A 22,559-nucleotide genomic window follows, 5' to 3' on the forward strand; every position below is an offset into this window, starting at 1 on the left:
TTCTCTTTTTTAAAAAAATATTTATTTATTTTGAGAGAGAGAGAGGCAGAGAGAGGGAGAGAAACAATCCCAAGCAAGCTTTGTGCTGTAGCACAGAGCCCAACGCAGGGCTCAAAACTTGCAAACTGTGAGATCATGACCTGAGCCGAAATTGAGAGTCAGATGCTTAACCAACTGAGCCACCCAGGTGTCCCGTCCACCACCTTCTCCTTTTACACACTGCTCAGGACACTGGTTGAACTTGATTTTTATTTAGGCTTTACCCAAGTTCCACTATTTTCCAGACCCTGTGATGCTGGGCAAGTCTTTGTAGCTTTCTAAACTTAAGTTTGCTCGTCTGTTAGAGAGGAATAAATAAAACTTACTTCCTGAAGTAAACTGGGAGGAAGAAAAAAACCAATATTTATCAACATGGTTAGTCTAATACTTGAAGCATAGCATGAAGTGAACGGCAACTAGTATTCTTATAATTATCTATAGTTTCCCTCACTTTATCTTTCTAGATTAGGCTACTCTTATGATCATTTCATTCCTGTCTTTCCCTACACTTTGGATTAATACTGTTCAACCTCATCTTTCTATTTCAGTATTTCTTCTCACTTTATAGCAAAAGCCCCAAATGCCTTCCACTCCCATTCAGATGACCTGTTTCTGCACATTGAATCTCCGACTACTTATCAATCTACCAACAAAGTACACAGCACTGGGGTTCTTGGAGTCATGTCTTCTGAGGAGACTCTCATTCCAAGCTGGTGCTTCTCCAAGTATGGTATATGTAAACATTAATGGGTGTATTTGAGAGGACACAGATGCCTTTAAAACCATTTCAGAACTAGACATTAAAAAAATTTATGTTAGAAAAATACCATTAGTATTTCAAGGCACAGATAACAAAGGTTTGGATAAGGCTAAGGAAAAAAATCAATTTAAATTTACTGAAAAGCACATGAATTATAGTACAGGTAGAACACAGATATATAATAAACATCATGAGGGGAACATGGGAGCGGCAGAAATTTGGGAAGCTATTCTAAGTCAGGTAAGCCTGAACCATAAGAAAGGAGTATTGATGGGCCCAACTGCCCTATTCTACAGTAAATTGCGTAAGACGGTTCTTGGCTATTCCTAGCACCAATCAATCAATACAACTTTCACCCAGCCTAATTCTCTAAAGTCATTTAATTTAAAAACCCTGATTGAAGGCCTCCCTAACTTGGAAACTGGGAGAATTAATTTTTCTTCGCTGCAAAAGGGGTAGAGGGAAAAGACTTGCTCCTCGCAGTTCCCGCACACATGTCCTTGAGCCTCTTTGTAAAATGTTCTTCAGACCCTGGGAGGCTGTGCTGGCCATCATGGTCATGCGGTCACTCCGTGAGCTTACTGTGTGTACCCAGGGCGTGACATTGACTAAATGCCACCACTCCTATAGCACAGGGGGACTCGGGAAGTATCGAGGCACAGTACTAACTCGCGACAAATGATTTCCCCCTAAATTGCACGCTGGGAGAATTATTATTTAAAGATTGTTTGCTGCATATGTACCACTTCATTATATTTCATCCATGTTTACTAAGGTGTGAGAGGAGTTCAAACGTAATAGACTGCCATTTTTTGAATTGCTAATGAAGGCGGCAGCATTGAGAACACAAATCAGGCTGGCTGGCTTTGCCCAGTGTTATTTGAGAAGTCAGTATGTACAACCAGCCACATGGCCATGTGGATCGGTTCTCTGGGGGAAATATTTATTTTTTTTATTTTTAAAAATTTTTTTTTTTTCAACGTTTATTTATTTTTGGGACAGAGAGAGACAGAGCATGAACGGGGGAGGGGCAGAGAGAGAGGGAGACACAGAATCGGAAACAGGCTCCAGGCTCTGAGCCATCAGCCCAGAGCCCGACGCGGGGCTCGAACTCACGGACCGCGAGATCGTGACCTGGCTGAAGTCGGACGCTTAACCGACTGCGCCACCCAGGCGCCCCTCTGGGGGAAATATTTAATGTGTACCTGCCATATTAAGTAATAAGTTCTGCCTTGCACCACTCTATTTATAGACTCTGGCTATTTTCACGTCAGTTTTAGCCTCTTTGCTACAGCAGAACACTTGAACGAATCATTCTCATCTTGCCACTTGTATTGTTAAATTCTGCTCAAACTTTCAGTGTTCCAGAACTGCACAGATATTGTCTGCTCAGACAGAAACACATAAGGCTGGAGGGAGACCTCTGGCCTTTAAAATTCTCTAGCTTCTAGCTGACCTATATTCCATTCATTAGTCTTGGGCAGCAGATGATTTCCTTAGAAATGCCATATTTGGAGCAGCCTCAGGGCTCGCCTGAACAGCATATTCAAGGAGTCAGGAAATATATGGTAAACAGAGATTGTTACACTCGTTTTGTAAAGGAAGCGTATTAGTCACGAGGGAACAGACCGCACAGAGAAAACGTGCCTGCTGATCTCTGCCTGCTCATTCATTCCACAAGTATTGACTGGATACCTACCACTTGCCTGGCATTGTTAGCTCTATGCAGTGGACACACACTGGTGAACAAGACATATACAGCAACTGCCCTCCAGTCGCTTACGTTTCAGTGAGGGATTGAGAAAGCAGAAAAAACAATAAATTGAGCAGTTAATTTCAGAGAATGGTAGATACAGTACCATGGACAAAACAAAGGTGGGGGTGTGGACAGGATCTCAGACACATGTGCAGCTCCCAAGACTCTGGACTTTACCACCTTAGCCATTTACCTCTAAAGACGTGATATAGTTCTGCTAATTTCTTAAAAATGCAACAATTAGAATGCTGGTAAACCCTGTTGTTTTGTGTTCTTGCTGTGGACTCTGAGGGGCTCTGGTAGGGCACACCCCGGACCTAAGCCTCCTTGTCCTTACCTTGGCCCCGATGGATGTTTTGAGGACACAGGGACAGCCTGACTGAGTAGCAAAGGTGCTTGTCTTGGTATTTTCCCGCATGGGTCACTAGCTCACTAACGCCAGAGTTTGACTCAGTATCTTTGGGCAGCATTAGTGCACCAGGCTACCATTTCTTTCTTCTTCTTCTTCTTCTTTTTTTTTTTGACTTTTTAAAAAAAATTTTTTTTTTCAACGTTTATTTATTTTTGGGACAGAGAGAGACAGAGCATGAACGGGGGAGGGGCAGAGAGAGAGGGAGACACAGAATCGGAAACAGGCTCCAGGCTCTGAGCCATCAGCCCAGAGCCTGATGCGGGGCTCGAACTCACGGACCGCGAGATTGTGACCTGGCTGAAGTCGGACGCTTAACCGACTGCGCCACCCAGGCGCCCCATTTTTTGACTTTTTATCTTTGAAGTAATTTGAAAATTATAGAAGAGTTGCAGGACCACTATGAAATACTCCTTCACACACACACACACACACACACACACACACAGATCAATTTTTCTTTTCTGAATCATATGAGAATACACTGGAAATATAATGGTCCTTTACCTCTCCCCTCCCAGCTTTATTGAGATGTAATTGACAAGTTAAGTGAACAATGTGATGATTTGATATATGGATACGTTGTGCAGCGCCTTTTTTTGTGTGATGCCTCATACGTGCTTGATTCAGCTGACTTTAGTTTACCACCTGTGAGACTTGCCCACTTTTTTGGAGGAACTCAAGGGTGGAACCAAAAGGAAGAAAGGAGAACCAGCCCCAACCAGAGTAAATGCCCTTCATACACCTGAGCAATGTCATAGCTGTAAAATCCTGTGTAAATGTCACACGATATATGCTGTCATAATGAAGATTTTGACCAATGAAGTGTCAAATTGTGTGTTAACAAAGGCAGGGAAATGCTGAACAGAGAGGGCAGAACCTTTAAAATTCTTGTCCTTTCCTTCTTAATTCAAGGTTGACAGCTTCTCCGTGGTGCCAATGTCCCTGTATGATTTACCAGACTGATTTTCCAGTAGGTGTTGACCCTTCCTGGATGTATTCTAAACAGCTTGGGTGTATACGTCTGAGGCTAATGGACATTTCAGACTCAGCTCCGTGTTTTTACTCCCCCAGCAAACACCCAAACGTGAGAAGCAAGAATGACTGATATAGACTTCATTCCATTATGGCCAAGTTGATAAGTGTCTTTTTTATATTCTAGGAGCAAAAACAGAAATCTTACACAAACTTTTGTAGCTCATTCTGGCTACAGAGTTAAGATCATTTTCCCGGGGCACCAAGTTTGCAAATACAATGGATGTGAAACGCTTGACAGCTTCTTGTATTTGTGAATTGCCCAGGAATCTTTGTGAAGACTAGCATAATAAAAGAAAGCTATCCTACTTGGAAAGAGGAAGCATGTCGAATAAATAACACACTAACTCTAAGCCTTGAGGTCTATAGCAGTATCCTATCTTTTCCCGTCATTCATGTTGGACATACATAATTAAATGCCTCATCTCTAAGTGGGTAAAACCATAAATTATTGCACAATGTGTTAAACTAAGAATCAGTACAGATTTCCTTTAGTAATTTGGACACAACCTTCAAGTGGTAAACTTTACTAGTAATCTGTCAGACTGAGGGGAACAGATCAACAGATTGTTTTTAATAAACAGATGTGTGAGAGAACCTGTTACTTCAAAATATCTTTGTACTTGGAAATCATCTTCTCTTTGATAAAAAAAATGGGCAGAAATGAGTCTGAAGATATGCCTCCTTAATACTTCTTAATAGACTTAACAGATCTTTCATCTAAATTTAAACTTCAGGGTCGTAGACACTCATGTCATTTTTTTACTGTCATCATTATTAAAATTTTAAAAAGCCTCATGAAAGGCCAAAAAATCTTTTTTGTTCCTACACATTTAGTGTCGTAAGAGAGATGGCTAAAATGACAAGTTTCCAAATAACATGAATAATGCATTTCCCCTTTATCCGAAGCAAGTGTACATTGCTCCTAAAGGATGTTTAATCCGTTCCCTCTTTTTTTGTTGTTGTTTTTGGGAAGAGAAATGGAGGACAAGGAAAGGAATGAAAGGATTTACAGCTAGAACTGTCACTTCATAAAAGATACATATTTGACTTGTGAAGTATAAAATAATTGCTGTAGTAATATTGAGTTTAGACGGGGTGGTGGATCTTAATACGAATAAAAAGCAAATTATATTTCTGTTAGCATTCAAGGCTATTTCTTTGGGACAGACTTATTACACATTACTCTTTATTATGCCATGAAAACAGTGGAGCCCATGTTAAGAAATCTCATCTATGTATACGTATATAAATATTTACTCCAGGAAGCCCCAGGTCTACATTTGTAGACTAAGTTTCAAAGAATGGAGCTTTCATAAAAGTTGGATAGAGAAGTTTAAGATGGCTTTCCCTACCTTACACTTTTCCTCCACTACCTCTCACCCCTTCTATCAGAGAAAGTGCTCACGTGAGTGATCATCACCATCACTGGATGGTTGAGAGTGAAGTCTGGGGGTAGATGTGAGGAAAGCCATAGCTCCTTGAAGGTTCCAGTTTCCTTGTGTTTGCTTATAGTGCCTGGGGCAGCAAAATGGCCCTAGGGCTAAGGCTATGTCTGCCCTAAGAGTTACCTTTGCGCTGAGAAGATCCAGGGTCTGCTGGATTAGCCACGCTCTTGTTTAGGCCTCATTTCAGTTCCTTGCTGCGTTTTTCTCTAGACACATCTTTCCTTGCTACCAAGGTGGTAAAACACCTTTGAGGAAAGTAAGATTGGCAGGGGAGCACAGGAGGAAGGAACGAAGGCTGTAAACCTGCATTTTGCTTTTATGCTCCGTGTGGTTCAATGGAGTTCATCCAGAGAACATTTCAGGATTTTTCAGCTGAAGCTCCAGCAATGAATAAAGGCCATGCATTTCCCCCTGCCTCTTCCTCTGTGTATCTCTTTCTCATGGGGTAGGGGTAATGGGGTAAAGGTGGTAAACATAGTAGGTGACTGGTTAAGACTTCTGGATGCTGGGTTAGATCTCTCCTTAAGTGACCTCTTGGCCTAAGATCAAGGGAGGATGCCCCCTACAACCTCCCCCCCACCCAGAACAAGAATAGGTTCTTGTAAGTAGTAAGACAGAAAAGTCAAGTAAGTACAGGTTCAGAATTCCAAGTATTAGAAGTCAGTCAGGAAACGGTTTCTAAGAAGTCCCTTAATTTTCTCCTTGCGATAATAGTAAGTAATAATCAGCTATTAACCACTTTGGTTTCTTAGCCCTCTGGGTGGTGATGACTTTCTTCTTGGGCTATTCTAAATAAGAAAATTTTCAGGATCCCCAACCCTTCTGGCTGCTACCTCATTAAAGAACAACAAAAAGGTGTCTGTCCATGTTGAAACCCCAAGAAAATAACCCACGAAGCCTACAAAATAGGTTCGTGGTTCTAATTAAATTGATATAAGGAGGGCTAAAGGAAAAAGTTCTGTAATGAAGAATCACTATATGTCATGAGCTAAGGATTATGATGAACGACTTCTTTGTACCTAGCGCGTAACTTAAAAAACTACTTAATGACTTTAGGGAAAAGTTTGACCCTCAAACATGTTATAATTTAGTAACACTAGAGAACCCATGAAAAGAAAACATAATTATAGTCAGTGCTTTTGTTCAATATCACATAAAGGGGAAAGGACACTAGGAAGTCCCTTCACTCTTCCCAAGAGAAGAGTATTGCATACTAGCTAATGTAGACAAGCCAAGAAGGAATTGATGGATAACTGGCATTCTTGAACTTCAAACTTTGGGTACTTCCTTACTGTTGACAAGGAGAAAGCAGAGAACACAGCCCATCGCTGACTACAGTAGTTTTTCTAAATGTGATCAGCACTAAGAATGATGGGCTTATGGGATGGAATAGAAGAAATCTCCGCACTGGGTGATGCCATCTAATTATAGAAGTCAAATTACTTTAGAATCTTCAAAACACCCAGACAAGGATGTATATAGCATGTTCACAATATGGCTCTTCACAAGCCATGTACTTTCATAATGAATCTAAGCCTTCACAGCAAGAATAAAAATCACCACATGTCATTCTTATAAAAGTAAATAATAATCATGAACAGGGTTGCTCAGAAACTGGACTCATATTGCTCTCATTCAAATGGAAAAATTCCCCTATTCACTGACAGATTTGCTAAACCATTCAACTGAAATACTGGAAAACACTGCTTTCTTTCTCCTGAATTGTTAAACTACTATGCTATGCTCTAAAATCCCATAGCTAAGATTTAGCTGTGCTCAATTCACTTGTACAAAATATATAAAGGCATTATTTTTATAAATGTCTAAGTGTATTAATTATTTTAACCCTTCTTTTAAGTATAGTTACTTCCATAAGAGGTTTTTCACAAATCAACTAGCTTTATAAATTTTGAGTAATATTTTGAATTTTTTTTCCTCTTTTACAACTTTTGTGTCATTCTCAAATTCAAAGCTTCAAAAACATTGAAGTGTTGGGGTAAGGCTTTTAAGATATTTGTCCAAAATGGTTTTTTTGAAAAAAACAGGTATCACTTATTGTATCATAGGAATCCTAATCGCAGCTTCCTAACGAGACAAAGCCCCAGAATTTTACAAGAGTTGCCCAGTGGAAGTAAATCCAGGTTCAAAGAGATAAGAAGAAAGGAGTAATTTGTTATTCAGAATATATATATGTTCGGCCACAGCAATTTTGAACCCTTTGTTCTGCCTTGTACGTCTCAATAAAGAAATAGATGCTGCCGTGAAAGTCACCCCCTGAAAACAGAGAAGAGAGTAAGTAAATGAGTGAGAGCTGACATAACTCCAAGTCATTTTACCAAGGAGTTGCACATCGGATGATTTCTCACAAGTTGGCAAGCTTTTCCAAAGTCTAGTTTTTATGAATATCCTTCGAACAAGTTGGGTGGAATGCAGTCTATACCCTATGAAATATCATTGATTTTTATTACCAAGTTGGAACTGTTTAGGATCACCAAATAACAGGGTTCAAAAGTAAAACAGCTGAAAAATCCAACAGTCTGGTCTAACCTGGGATGCTCTGTCTCCTCACAGCCAACGCTCCATCAGGCGGCTTTGTCTGGCTGGCGGATTTAGTGTAGGGGCTCTCATCTGCAAAGGTACAATGAAGCGTTTGGTTAATTTCCATCCAGTTTCTAATGCAGTGAAGATTTTTTAATGGACTGCAATCCTTCTGCCAGAGAGAGGTGATATGGTATGGTATGGTAGAAAGAGTCAGGAGATCAGAGTGTTAACCTTGGCTTAGCTGTGGGGCAAGTCATTTAAAATGCACCGAGCATTGGTTTTCTCCCCTATAAAAGAGGGAGAGAGATACTTTCTCATCTACCTCTTAGGACTGTCAGGATCAAGCTGTCGTGTACCTGAAGGCATAACATGGTAAGAACTACGCAATACAGCATACAAATTATTTGCCTGTCACCTACATGCATTGATAAATAAGTATCAGTGAATATCAATAAGAGGAAGACAAAGAAGGAATAAAATGGCTCAGTGGGCACTAAGAATAATCAGGTAGAAGAACAAAGGAAATGAAACAAAATGTTATATTTCAGATGACAGGGCATTATAAGCAGATGACAGAGCATTAGTATTGCAGGAAAATAAAGACACACTAAATTAGTGGGTTCCTCTTGGAAGTGCAAAATGGCATCCAGATATATGGAGGGACATGGACATTTAGAGTAAGACCAGAGAAGCTATGCTGAGAACAGGAAAGGAATGATGGTTTGGCAAAAGAGGACGTATATTGCAATGGGCTGATCTGCCCTCTTTTAGAAAGATATAAAAATAACCTGCAGAACCATAAAGAGAACAACTGAAAAGACAGAAGGACCAAAGCTCAGCATATCTGTGACAGGCAAGAAGCTAGATGAGCAAAACACTAGGTGACAAGATCATAGAGGTGATGGATCTATGAAATTCTAAGTAAAGTGGTTTTATTTAAATATAGAAAAGGATTTAATCTGGCTTGGAATACAGGAGTAATGAACTAGGATGGCAAATGTTAGGGTTAAAAAAGAAAGGAAGAATTCTTCCTAATTTGCATGGGGCATTTGTATAAAGTAAGAGATGTCTGAGTGACAGTCTTAAACATTTTCAAGAATAAGATATGTATGGCCATAGTGGACATAATGTAAATTAATTATCTAGCATATCGAGTCAAGCTAGATGACCCAAACGGTACTTCTGGCCATACTGTAAGGTAAGTTTGTTGTGGGTGTTGTTGTAATAGGAAATCACTAGATGATTAAAAAGAACTGTATTGTACAATGCAAACTATTAAATATAACAAGGAGTTAATTTGGCAAGTAGGCTTTACCATCTGAAAACATTAATTCTCCCAACTAAGTGGTTTGTGTTTCAAAATTGGGGAACTCAATTCCTTTCTAGGATGTACTTCTGGTTGAAATGATTCATGATTTCTTCATAAAACTAACAAGGCCTTTAGAAGCAATGACAAAAAGCAAAGATTAACACTGTTGTAAGCTGCAATTAACTTAAAAAATGGAAATCACGCTGTTTCATGTTTATATTCCATTTGTCACACAATTCTTTATGTTCTTTCAACCACAGATATAATGTACCAACTTTCAGATACCAATATAATCAACAGCATCATTTTTGCTTATAATATAGTATCCTGGATCTTTGACTCTTCTCGATGTGGATGCAATTTTGAGTATAATCAGAAACCACAAGACAAAATGTAAACATTGCACTACAAAAGTCTATATTTGCCCCATCATTTCCACTTGAGTATTTGAGTTTTTCTCACAGTATTGATTTAATAACCAGACAATGTGTTTTATACAGCACCTATTAAAACAAACTTACTATATATGAAAATTTGGATTCTTTATAAAACCAACTAAAAATATATTTCCCTTTATAATCCAAATCTTTGAAACTGTATATGTATGAGTACAGAGCGCTGAGTCAAGGAGATATGGATCATAACAACTAGTTTTAGGAATAGCATCTTGGAAGCCTAAAAGCTTTCTTCCGTTTTCAGTTTGTCAAGAGTCCAGCCAATTAAAGTCTTGGGTTGAATCCAGTGTTGGATTTTCTTAAAGGGCAATAAGAGATTTACCCAGGAGACTCTGGGGTTTTTTGCACTCAATGTTCTATTTTAAGGAGCTATTTCTTTAGAAATTTACCACTTTGCACTCCAAAAGTAGACAACTTTGGTGAAATTGTTTTCTCATCTATATTTGAAAACAGTTTCCTTGATTTAGAGCTGACATAGTCTAGCTATGCACATCCTAAAAGGTTGAAACCACATTACAGATGGCCACCTGGCCAGCCTCTACATATCCATTCCCCAGTCTCCCGCTCCTTCTCCCAGTATTAAGAGTGTCCTTACTGAGCATAAACAAAAGTAAACAATCATCTAGAAGCCAAAGTTGTATTGGTCAAAGTTCCAGACTGAAGTAAACTTGACATTATCTAAGAATAGCTTGCCAAAGTCAATCAAGGTGAAAGCAATAATTCCTAATGGAAAGCAAGTCAGAATCCTGGCAACGTTTATCATGAGAAGTAAGCCGAGCACAGCAACACAGCAGTGTGGCACCATCTCACATTTGCTTTTAAGAATACATTCTAAGATATTCTAAGAACATCTGTTTATTTTAAACCTCTAGGAGGCATCATGGGCCTTTTATGAAAAGCTGCCCATTACAGAATAGACATCAACTCTTGATGTGATCTACTCAAAGTCAACTCTTGATTCAAACTTTGTTTGAAAGTAGAAGTGGAGGAAAGACACTGAATAAATCAGTGGCTGATGGCTCTAGAGCAGGTTACTAAAGGACAAGAAGGTCGGGGGCACCTTTTTAATCCTTAAGCGGAAGTCATGGAGAGCTATGGAGTCTTCTATTGTGGTTTTCTCATGTGTTCCTTAATGGAGATTGGTTGACATAGCATCAGAATTTCATGTTATAAGGGATAATGTAGGCTAGTCTTTTCATTTTACAGTCAGGACTTAAAGTCCAGAGAGGTAAATTTATAGAAGAACACACATCTAGAGTGAGTCTGGACTGAATTTCGTTTATTTTTATTCTCATGCTCTTTCCTCCTTATGCTACTTCCTCTTGCATGAACAACGAGCTTTGATAGGTTCTTCTTTGCATGTTTCTGTATCACACAGGTAAGCGAATGAACACAACACTCCAGCCGCCAGCTTGCAAAATGTAAGCTGAATTCCTATGGAGAAGGCTATGAAAATGAGCAATCAGAGGTAATTTCTTTTGTGTGTATAGAAATCTCATTTCCCACTCCTCCATATATTTGTTGGCCTAAAATGAAGTGTATTTAAGTTGTACCATAGTATCAATCCATCCTTTTAAGTTCACTTTTTGGAAGATAAAAATTTAAAATACATGCCAGTACAATTCACTGTTCCTCAGTTAAGGTCTTAAAAGGTTCCCTGAATATAAGACCCGTGTTAATACTTCTTTATTTTATCAGGGAGACACTAAACAGACTTCCAAGTTCCATTCAATTACACAGGTGAGTTAAAAAAAATAGGTCAAATAATAAGGAAAGGAATCAATCAGTAGATAATATCTCTAGAACAGTGCCTGACACATAACATGTATTCATTAGACATTTGCTGATAGATGATTGAATTATATTCAACTTTTCAACCTAGGGCATTTATTATAGATTTATTATAAATTAATTATAAATAAGCAACCTGAAGAAAGTCAAACATTTGTTATGGACCATCCTTCTTCCTACCTCTGATTTTCTTTTTCTAGGTTTATAGCCAAGTCCTTTTAATGTCACATCATCCTCCAATAGCTGTTAAGGACTGACTTAATATGTATTTAAAAAATTTGTGACTCTTTATAAAAACTAATATTGAAATATATTTCCTTGGGGCACCTGGGTGGCTCAGTCGGTTAAGTGTCCGACTTCAGCTCAGGTCATGGTCTCACAGGTTCGTGGGTTCGAGCCCTGCATTGGGCTCTGTGCTGACATCTCGGAGCCTGGAGCCTGCTTTGGATTCTGTGTCCCCCTCTCTCTCTGTCCCTCCCCAGCTCGTGCTCTGTCTCTCTCTGTCTCTCAAAAATGAATACATGTTAAAAGAATATTTTTAAAATAAAAAATATATTTCCCTTAATTTTAATTCAGACTACAGAAAGATTTATCAAACGTCCTTTAGGATAATGCCTCCAAGCAAAAGAATTCTGATTTTCACACAGGACTTCCAGCCTTGACTTTGATGATAGATCACATAAAAAGGGATCCTTATTGAAAGTCACCATAGGGGCAAAGCAGACATTCAACTGGTGAGCTACTGTTCACTGAAGTGAATGCTGTAAGTAATCATTAAGGGCACCATAGGGTGTCAGAACTGTCAACCTTCTCTAATGACATCTTAGCAGCTAAATAATCACTGTCACACATGATGGCCGCCCACTGTCATAGGGGCTATGTATTGGTTATAACAAGGAAGAGCATAGGTCCCCTTTAGAGTGACATCCCATGAGGCGAGGGAAAATGCCCTCCATTAAATGGAGAATCGACACTGTGACAGAGGCACAGAAAGGGCTTAGTCAAGCATATACTTACAACAGAAGTGGAACAATGGGAAGACCATCTGTCCCTCTCATTCCCCCAAGTTTGGTCAGTCTCCCCATGTGCCAAACACAGGAGTGGCAAACACAAATCATTTGTTTTGATTACATATTCTGAGTGAAGCTGGTTTTTGTAAACTTGGAAAGCAAACACAGGCGCCTTCGTTCTGCATCACAACCAAAGCCCATGCTGGGGCTGAGAAAACCACATCTTGAGGAATGGACTCAGGTCCCCTCATGTTCTCACAACCTTGAATGGTTGCTTGATATCAAATAGCATCCATGTGTAATCAGGCTGCTTCTTGTCTCTCCATCTCCTGCCTCCCCTAGTCCCAGTGTCTGGGATTCCCAGCGGGACAGGATATGAATATGGTTTCAAGAATCTCGAGCCGTGTTCATGGCTTTGTTGAAGAAAAAAAAAATTAATTTCCTTCGGCTGAGACTAATCAGCCTATGCTAAACAATGCCTAGCAACTAATTATGCACAATTGAGGCGCCAGCTAAGCCAGCAGATCTCTTAACTTCTTGATTGGGGGGGGGAAGGCATTTTGTGCAATTAAACATTAGGACCACTTCCTAGCAGCGGGGAGATAGGCAGCTCATGCCACAATGTTCATGCACGTCATTACCAACTCCGAAGAAACTGTTTTTCATGAATGGAACAAAATGAAATCCATTGTGAAGGGAATGATCTGCCTCTTGAATTCAATTACATCCCAGAAATTTTAGTGCCTACTGTGTGCAAACTAAGAATCAAAGTGGATAAAAGCTAATAAAACTTTAAGTGGAATGGTGATTGAGGAATCCTTATTGCTTCATGGGTTTGAGACTGGAACATGTGCTTCATTAGCTGATGGGAGAAATGAGCATGGGCTTAGGGTGCTGGTGGGGAGGGGCATGGGAAGAGAAAGGGAGAGCCACTGAAATGAACTTATTCAGAGCTCTGCAAGCAGAAAAATCAAGAAATGGGCCATTTTAGTTTTCAGCTAACATGGAAGTTTTGTGTGACGTGGGACCATAATCTTTTCATTTCATCCCAGCCCAGCATGAATGTGCTGTAAGTCGGCCGTTTCTCTTTTTTAGATACTAGACCTCCAGTTTCATTTGCTGCCTTGGCAGTTTGGGGCACATTCTAAAATTTAAGCAAGATGTCCGGAAGGATAGCTGTCAAAGGGTTTTGACAATAGAACTTAGTTATGTCTTATCCTTATTAAAATAATGTATAAATACAAGCACCATTCCCTGCATAATTTAAAGAAAAGCACAAAGATACAGCACAATACTCCTCTTCAATCCGAAATGGTTCCTAATCTTTGATAAAAAAGTATTTTTTCCCCTAGGACCAAACGAAAAATGCACTCTCAATCTTTTCCAGAGTCAGAAACTTCTGAGTCTTACATGGCTTCAGTTCTATTGCTTTGGTGTATGGAAGCAGGTTGGATACCTGCTTACAACTGATCATGAGCATGAATTAATTTCATCTCCTTGCCCAATGGGATACAATAGTCCACACACTAGATTTAAACCAGAACAAAGGAGGAATGATCTGAGCTTGATGGCAGGAGGCAGAGGCGGTGTGCTGCTCCTGGACAGTCTTCTTCCTATTAAGAGATGGTTTTCCCCTCTCCAACTGTCTTTCCCTCCTCTCTTGTGTTCTTTGTTTTGCATCTGCGTGACATTGTTGTCTATCCTTGGCTCTGCAGGTTTCTGTATAGTTTTATAGATCAGACACAGATGTGCTTTACATTCTTAAATGGGACCAAGTCTTTGACTTTTGAACATCAAATAAAAAAATCATCCAAACAGAGAATGACTTCATTTTACAAAGAAAGGTACAGTGGTTTTGTCACAATGATAGAATGTCCTCTAAAATTATATCACAATCACATAACCATTTCGGGGATTACATATTTACAGCTAAACACCATGCCCACCATAGAGCTCAGATTGCTGCAGGCCGGTCGTATAAGACCATTTTTCTCCCTCACTGCCCCGTTAACTAACTCCTTGCTACTCAAAATGTGGTCCATAGACAAGTGGCATTGGGAATTGCCTGGGAGCTTGTCAGAAATGCAGGATCTCAGGCCCCAGCCCAGACCTATGGAATCGGATTTAACAAAATCTCCACGTGATTTGTATGTGCATTAAAGGTTGGGAAGCCCTGGTCCAGTTGATTTGACCCAACAGCAACAGCACGGGCAGTGAGGATGCATCTGCCCTATTCGTCACCTGATAGTGTCAGTGGCAGCCCACAAAGAAGCTGGCAGAATGGCTTCAGTGGTATTCCCAGTTCTTAAATATGATAATTATCAAATTACCTATAGAATTATTTCCTCAAATGGAAATGAAACTGGTGCAGTGTTACGATTCTGAGTGAATTTCATCTTCTCCTGATCCACTTTAAACCCCTTTACAACCCTAAAATGGCTAGTTCATGGGGGTAACTGGATACATCTAAGGTTAGATTACCTACAGCAGTGGATGGATTAAGGTGGAGACAGGAAATAGTATGGTGTGATTACCCCCTAGCCAATAAAAGTCGACTGAAAATGTAAAGTTATGTCCTGCGTCATGGTGGGGACATGGGGGAGGAATCTTCTGTGGTACTCTCTCCTTAAACTCTTTTTCTTCAGACACAAAGTTGCTCCCTTGACGCATGTGCACAGTTCTCTTGGAACCGGGGAGGTCTCCGGCCCAGAAACTGGCCTATGATCTTCATGGGGGGATACATAGGACCACTGCAGCCCCCGAGCATCTGGTCAACCTTGTGGAAGTGGTCTGCAATAACTGTGCCTCTTGGTGATGCCTACAGGTTGTTTCGAAGAGTAATATCTCGAGCCAGGTTAATTTGCAAATCCTCTCTGAAATTAATGAGCATGAAATTGCACATTTTCTGCCTCTGGCATTCCTCTTGCTCATGTGTCTGAATCATAAATGATAACCCCTATGCTTCTTCTTAAGTACTGTTTCTAGCAGGAACAGATGAACAAGAGTCACAGCAGTCACAGGCTGGCCTCCTCACCAAGGAATCAGTATTTCTAGAGGGATGGACACAATGCCATGAAGCCTATTTTCATTACCATAACAGATCCCAACTAAAAACTTTAAATAGTTAAAGTCAGTACAGCTTCTACATTTGCTATATGTAGGGAGAGTATACACTTTAATTCTTTGATTTAACCACCAGATTATGGCAGCTGATATTCTCGGTATCTTAACATTATGAAACCGTGTAGGTTCCACAGGTGCTTAGCATTAGACTAAGAATGTGGTGAAAAATATGAGTTACTTCAGGGTAATGAGCATTGGGCATCTAAAGCCACATTTGCTAATTCTTATTTAAAAAGTGCATCACTGGGGTGCCTGGGTGGCTCAGTTGGTTAAGCATCTGACTTTGGCTCAGATTATGATCTTACAGTTCAGGGGTTCAAGCCCTGCATTGGGCTTTGTGCTGACAGCTCAGAGCCTGGAGCCTGTTTTGGATTCTGTCTGTCTCTCTCTCTCTCTCTCTGCCCCTCCCCCTGCTCATTCTCTCTCTCTCTCTCTTTCTCTCTCTCAAAAATAAATAAACATGTAAAAAAAAGTGCACCATTATTCAGGAAGCAGTATGTGGGTATCAATAGGCTAGAACATATCTGAGTATTCTTGGGGGGGGTTCATATGATTATACATAATAGAACTGGAGCTTGGTGGGAGGATCAATAGAAATAAAACATTTGGAGTAACTAAGGTTCCCCCAATTTTTGACCAATAAATAAGATGAAATGAAGAAGTTACTTTGATTAATACAGAGAACAAACTGGTGGTTGATGGGGGTGAGGAAACGGGTGAAACAGATAAAGGGGATGAAGAGTGTCCTCGTGTTGGTGAGCACTGAGAGATGGATAGGACTGCTGAATCATTACACTGTACATCTGAAATGAATATAACACCATATGCTAGTTCTAGCTGAATAAAAAACAATTTTTAAAAAAGGAGTTACTTTGATACATATTGATCACAATTTCAACTGGAGTAACTTTTAGAGAAAAACTTTTATGAGTACATAGATTTTCCTGAGGGAACTCATGAAACAAAATGTTAAACATGTCTCCATTGAAAAGACTGAGATTTTTTTTTTTTTTTAACATCCCAATAACAATGGTCACGGCGTCAAAAGTGGATCATTTAAACGGTTGTATCTCTTGATTATTTAAATCACTTAGGTTTTTTTGCCCCTTTGTCTGGGACACTTTTTGCATATCTAATATAACTCGTAGAGAAAAAGACGGAGCTTTTTGTAAAATCAGGGCTCTTCAAGAACTCTTCTTTTACGTGATCTTACTGCAAAGCTTTCCATATTTAGAAAATTTCAGTATGAAATTTCAGTTACAAGAAACAGGTCAAAGTTTACGGAAAAAAATTAGAGGAAGGAAAATGCAATCAGGGCGACTTTATTTGAAGAGGTCTAAATCTTGGGGCGTGCCTGGTGGCTCAGTCAGTTCAGCGTTCAACCTCAGCTCAGGTCATGATCTCGCCATGCATAGTTCGAGCCCCACGTGGGGCTCTGTGCTGACAGCTCAGAGCCTGGAGCCTGCTTCAGATTCTGTGTCTCCCTCTCTCTCTGTCCCTCTCCCACTCCCACTCTGTCTCTCTCTCTCTAACTCTCTGTCTCAGAAATAAACATTAAAAAAAAACTAAAAAAAAAAAAAAGAGGTCTAAATCTCGTGCCAGTGAGGAAAGAAACACTGGATATCATTAGATAAAAGAAGGATTCACTTATAGCTATGGGGGGAGCATTCTGGTATAGGTTTGATTATTGGGAAAATAACCTTTAAAGCCCTCACCTGTTGCTCCAGCAATCAGTGACATTATGTGATTTTACAACTAAGGCAACTTTCCAATCTGGTTCAGTGACTTAGTATTTTTTCTTTTTTTTTTTCCCCCTTTTTCTTATTAACCAAGTATAGTGTAAGCTAAAACAAATGCCAACTGCTGGCAAATGACTTTATACAAATAAATGATCAGCTAGTCACTACTGCTGACAAATTGCTAAACGAAACCAAAAAAGGATAACCACCACCATTCAGACTTAGTTTCTAACACATAAGCTGAAAAATCTGTCTCTGTATCTAGCATCCTGGAGTAAAAGAATGGGGAAAAATAAGTAGTATAGATTTTAACCTTGAGTAACATTTTGCAGCTAGGAGCCCAGACTGTTTTCCCAGGGTCATTGATCTGACCAAACCACGAGGATCATATGAGCCAACCTCATTGTATGACTCCCAACTCCCTCCTTCATGGCTCAAGTGGGTCCTCAGAAACAATACTCCAAAGGATGTTTCCAATATGCCAAGAAAAACCAAAACTTTTTCCAAGGGTCTACTGTCATTAATAATCCAAACAGTGAAAGAGGAGATGAGACTTTATGGTAACGGGGAAAGAGGATTAAACCAGAATTTTTTGGAGAGCAAAGTAAACAAGGAAAAGTGAGCCTCAGGTTGAATTCCCTGGCTATATGTGAAAGATATTAGTTACATGAAGAAAAATTAGGGTTTGATTGTCATCATGTAAGATTTTTTAGATACTTCTTTCATTATACATCAATGCCGTGGGTTTCCTCTACAAGTATTCTAAATACTTTCTTACAGACCTTTACTTCTGACTTTGTGCTCTCTCTCTCTCTCTCTCTCTCTCTCTCTCTCGTTTATTTATTTTTGAGAAAGAGACAGAGTGTGAGCAAGGGGACGGACAGAGAAAGAGGGAGACAAAGAATGTCTCCCTGAAATGAGAGTCCATCAGGGGGCTCGAACCCATAAACAGTGAAATCATGACCTCAGCCGAAGTCAGAGGCTTAACTGACTGAGCCCCCCAGGTGCCCCAGACTTTGTGCTCTCTTTAATAAGTAGTTCAAACTACTTGGGTCAACCATAAGACATTTTATTTACTATCTTTTTAAATGTTTATTTATTTTGAGAGAGAGAGATAATGGGAGGGGTAGAGAGAGAGAGAGAGAGAGAGAGGAAGAGAGAGAATAGCAGACTCCACGCTGTCAGAGCAGAGACTTACATAGGATTTAATCTCACAAACCATGAGATCATGACCTGAGCCAAAATCAAGAGTCGAACACTCAACCAACTGAGCCACCCAGGCGCCCAACCATAAGACATTTTAAGATGTAAATAATACTGACCATACTATAAACAATTATAGCTAATACTCACTGAACACTCATGGTATGACAGTATGAATCTAAGTCCTTTATGTGTATAATCTTATCCTCACAACTCAGTAACACTAAGAATAGCAAAAAAAAAAAAAAAAAAAAAAGAGAGAGAGATAAATTCATTTTACAAAAGGAGTTCTAGTTTTAAGGAAGAATGTGCCATTGCTCATCCTAAATAGTATTCCATGGTGAATTTAATGCAACTACTATGACATTAAAATTGAGAGTGGGGCACCTGGGTGGCTCAGTTGGTTAAGCGTCCAAATTCAGCTCAGGTCATGATTTTGAGGTTCATGGGTTCAAGCCCTGCGTCCAGCTCTGTGCTGACAGCTCAGAGCCTGGAGCCTGCTTCAGATTCTGTGTCTCCTCTCTCTCTGCTCCTTCCCGCTTGTGATCTATCTCTCCCTCTCTGTCTCTCTCTCTCAAAAATAAATAAACATTAAAAATTTTTTTTAAAATATCAAAAGCAGTGTGGGTATACTACATGCCTAGCATGGTTCTTAATACCTTAAGACATAATCAATGTTCACAACAATATAATTGTTCAGGTACAATTATACTACTTGACATATGAGGAGATAGAGGCTTATAGAAATGAAATAAGATGCCTAAATGCTCCCAGGAAACCAAGTACAGAAATGAAGCTTTAACTTACACATCTTTATAGAGTCGGCTGTTCACCACAATGATGTGTTATTTACCAAAATTTGATTCACATCCATTTTTATAAGTTCTCTGTGTGTGTGTATGAAAAAGAGGCACATTTTCAGAGAGCAGTCACGTCTGGGTGTGTTCTCGCTGACTACACATATTGATAGAGGACAGGGACTTGGGGCTGCATTTGATTTCCCGGAATTTGAATTTAGAAAAGAAAATATCATCTCCCAGTTTTCAGATCTCACTTCCTTGTCATGAATTCTTAGCTTAATTTACGATATAAGATTCAAGTTTTTTTTGTTTTTTCTGGCACACAAACAAATCACTTGAAAGAATGCCTTTTAGCCAAGAGCTCCAAGTATTTTAGGAGATGAAATCTGGCTGAATTTATCTCTCTAACTCTTCCTCTATGCCAACCATTCTCTACCGACAGAGCATTTATGAACTAGTTCCTACAAGTGGTTTATCATCTTACAATGAATAAATTGTGGGACACTCTCTTTTCTCCTTTAGTATTCCAGACACCACGTTCATAGCCTGCTGCTTACAATATTTTAAACCTTTATTTAGTGTTCATGCAGCTGGAGGGGGAAAATAAATCTTGGACCAGGCCACCCCCAGCAAGACGACGAAGAAAATGTCGGTACGCCTCATGCGGTTGGCAAAGGAGATCATTGAAGTCTGTCTTTCCTCCTCCTCTGGCTCCCCCAGCCCATCTCTGCAAAGATCCAGGCTCCAGAGTAGGGAGTTTACAGACTCAGGAGTGGTTCTGTGCAGCGGAGTAACAGGACAGACAGGTGCAGACTCTTTGCTGCCCCTAATAATTTCACAGGGAGCCTATGAAGCCTGGTGACTAACACCTAATTAGCCATTCTTTCCCAGACTGCCATCTCTTCTGGCCTTGGCTCCTTTCAGGGCCTATTCTCTGAACTTGCTTTCTTTAATGGCTTATAGTTTTGAACATTCCCAGGTGTCAGCTCAATTTGTAAGTGCGGGCTAGTGTCGCTACATGCCATTTTAGAGCCAACACCTTTCTGCGCGTTAGGTGAAGGGTGAGAATCACATTTGGATGCTTTGGGAACAATATACTTCATACGTATGCCTCGAGTTGCCACATGTTTTGCTTTATTAATTCATCGCCAGGTCAAGCAACAGCAGATGACTGCTTATCAAACAGATGACATGTGTTTTTCATGCATGATTAAAGCAGGATTTATCATGGCTGTCAGAATCCAGGGAGTCTGTGAGGTTTGTTATTTAAAGCCCTACTTTGGATACTCTCTGGTTTTACAGTGAGAGGCAGTGATTATACAGATGAAACCTTGCAAGGGTGTTGGACCGGAAACAATTTTTGGATGCAAAACATTAAACCCATTTTAATGCACCAGAGTTTTACTGCACTGCAACTTTCTCGGTTTGGACGGCTTTGCTAGTTACTGCATGACCAGGGACAAGTTACTTATTGTCTTGGAGTGCCAGTCTCTTCACCTCTACAGTGGAAATAGTACTGTACCTACCTCTTAGGATTGCTGTGAGGATTGAATAAACAGTGTAAATAAAGCACCAGGACTGATCTGAGTTCCAAAGGTGATGGTTCCCCATCCCTCTACCCAGTGAGTGAGGAAGCTGAATGAGACACAAGAGCCAGCAGCAACAAAAGAGCCCCCAGCAACAAATCTATGTTTTCATGAGAGCCCTTATCATACCACCTTGTAATCGTCGACCTGCTTTTCACTACCACATGAACTCCTTTGACTGGGGATTTACTTTGACAGTCATAGACACTGGTTTCCCCATTTTTACAGATGAGAAAATTAAATCTCCGGGAAGCTAAAAATCTGTCTCAGCCTAAACAGCTAATAAGTGCCACGAATCGAACCCAGAGTGCCTGACATCAAAGACCATTCTTTCCCTAGTATTGCTGCACTGCCTCAATAGAGTTTAAACAACCTGTAGTGGAGACAGAAGTGTGTTATCTGACTAACGTAAACCAATATGACCATTGTCCAACCTGTCCTTCCATTTTCTATCTTAATGAAGAGGCAGATAGTTGGCACATCATTTTTTTCAAAGCTCTGGGCTACCGTTTGCTGAGTTTTCAGTTGGAGAAACTCACTGAGATTCATTAAACAGTCTATTCTGATTCAATTTGTCAGTGGCAGAATAAAAATTAAAACCCAGGTACCTAGATTTAATAGTCCAAAGATGATCAAATTATCTTCATTTGCTTCTGAGACAAATTATTCAGACGTACAATTTCCTCACGAATTACTTGCTTGTCTAACTCTCCTTCGGTTGTGTCTACTTCATCAATTTCACTATTTTTTCCCATAAATCTTGCCTGAACAAAGATTCAGCTTTTGTAGTTAATGAGGACAAACAAGGAAAATGCAATTCAACTACACAAAATGTGAATATTTAATTTTGAACCGATTTTGTAGCATTAGACTCGGTAGGACCCTTCCAATTTTCCAATTAACAAGTTACTGACATGTACAAACATCCAGAATAAAAGAAACCTTTTATTCCATCACTGTTGTCAGTTTCATTACTGAATTGGGGTCTGCTTTGGGACACTTCAATCATGAAAGAAATCATGGAAAACTACATTGGGTTTTATTAGCAATAACACCTTAGAGGAGGTTCATCTATGATAACTAAAACTTTCTCTGACTCACTCTCATCTATCATGTAATTTGCCTTAAGGTATTTTAAAATCACACTGTCAAAGCTTGAGAAGGGCACTTCGAGGCACTTAACTCGGAGCCACAGTATATTTTGAAACAGATTTTTATGAAATCCAATGTTAAGAAGCAAATTGCTAAGTATTTTCCAATATACACATTGTTTCAATTTTCCAGATCAGTGTATATCAATGCCATATGAGGCAATCAGGAAGGCCTGTATCTATATCTGTATAACTATATATCTGTATCTGTATATCTACATACACACATACATAAATACACACAAATACATGCATATGCATTTGATAGATGTAGGTATCCATACATATGTATCTATTTATGAGTACTGGTAGGAAAAATTATGCATATGAACAGGAGATCTAAAAGGATCTTTCAACCCCCAAGTATCCCTCCTCTCCTATTCTTTTTTTTTTTTAATTTTTTT

At 39.6% G+C, this 22,559-nt stretch overlaps 1 protein-coding gene across 2 annotated transcripts in view; it reads right to left on the reverse strand.

Annotated features, from left to right (window-relative positions):
- Positions 1-22,559, reverse strand: part of GRIP1 (glutamate receptor interacting protein 1) — a 404,358-nt gene that overhangs the window by 179,924 nt on the left and 201,875 nt on the right. For both annotated transcript variants that reach the window (XM_047066969.1, XM_047066968.1), the window contains exon 2: positions 7,995-8,075. In XM_047066969.1, the coding sequence (XP_046922925.1) occupies positions 7,995-8,075 (81 nt within the window). The remainder of the gene's footprint in view (positions 1-7,994; positions 8,076-22,559) is intronic.

This window comes from Lynx rufus, unplaced genomic scaffold (assembly GCF_022079265.1).
Source record: "Lynx rufus isolate CCGP_SWC_20201006 ecotype Redwood Valley unplaced genomic scaffold, mLynRuf1.p SCAF_7, whole genome shotgun sequence".
In the NCBI taxonomy this organism is placed as follows: domain Eukaryota; kingdom Metazoa; phylum Chordata; class Mammalia; order Carnivora; family Felidae; genus Lynx; species Lynx rufus.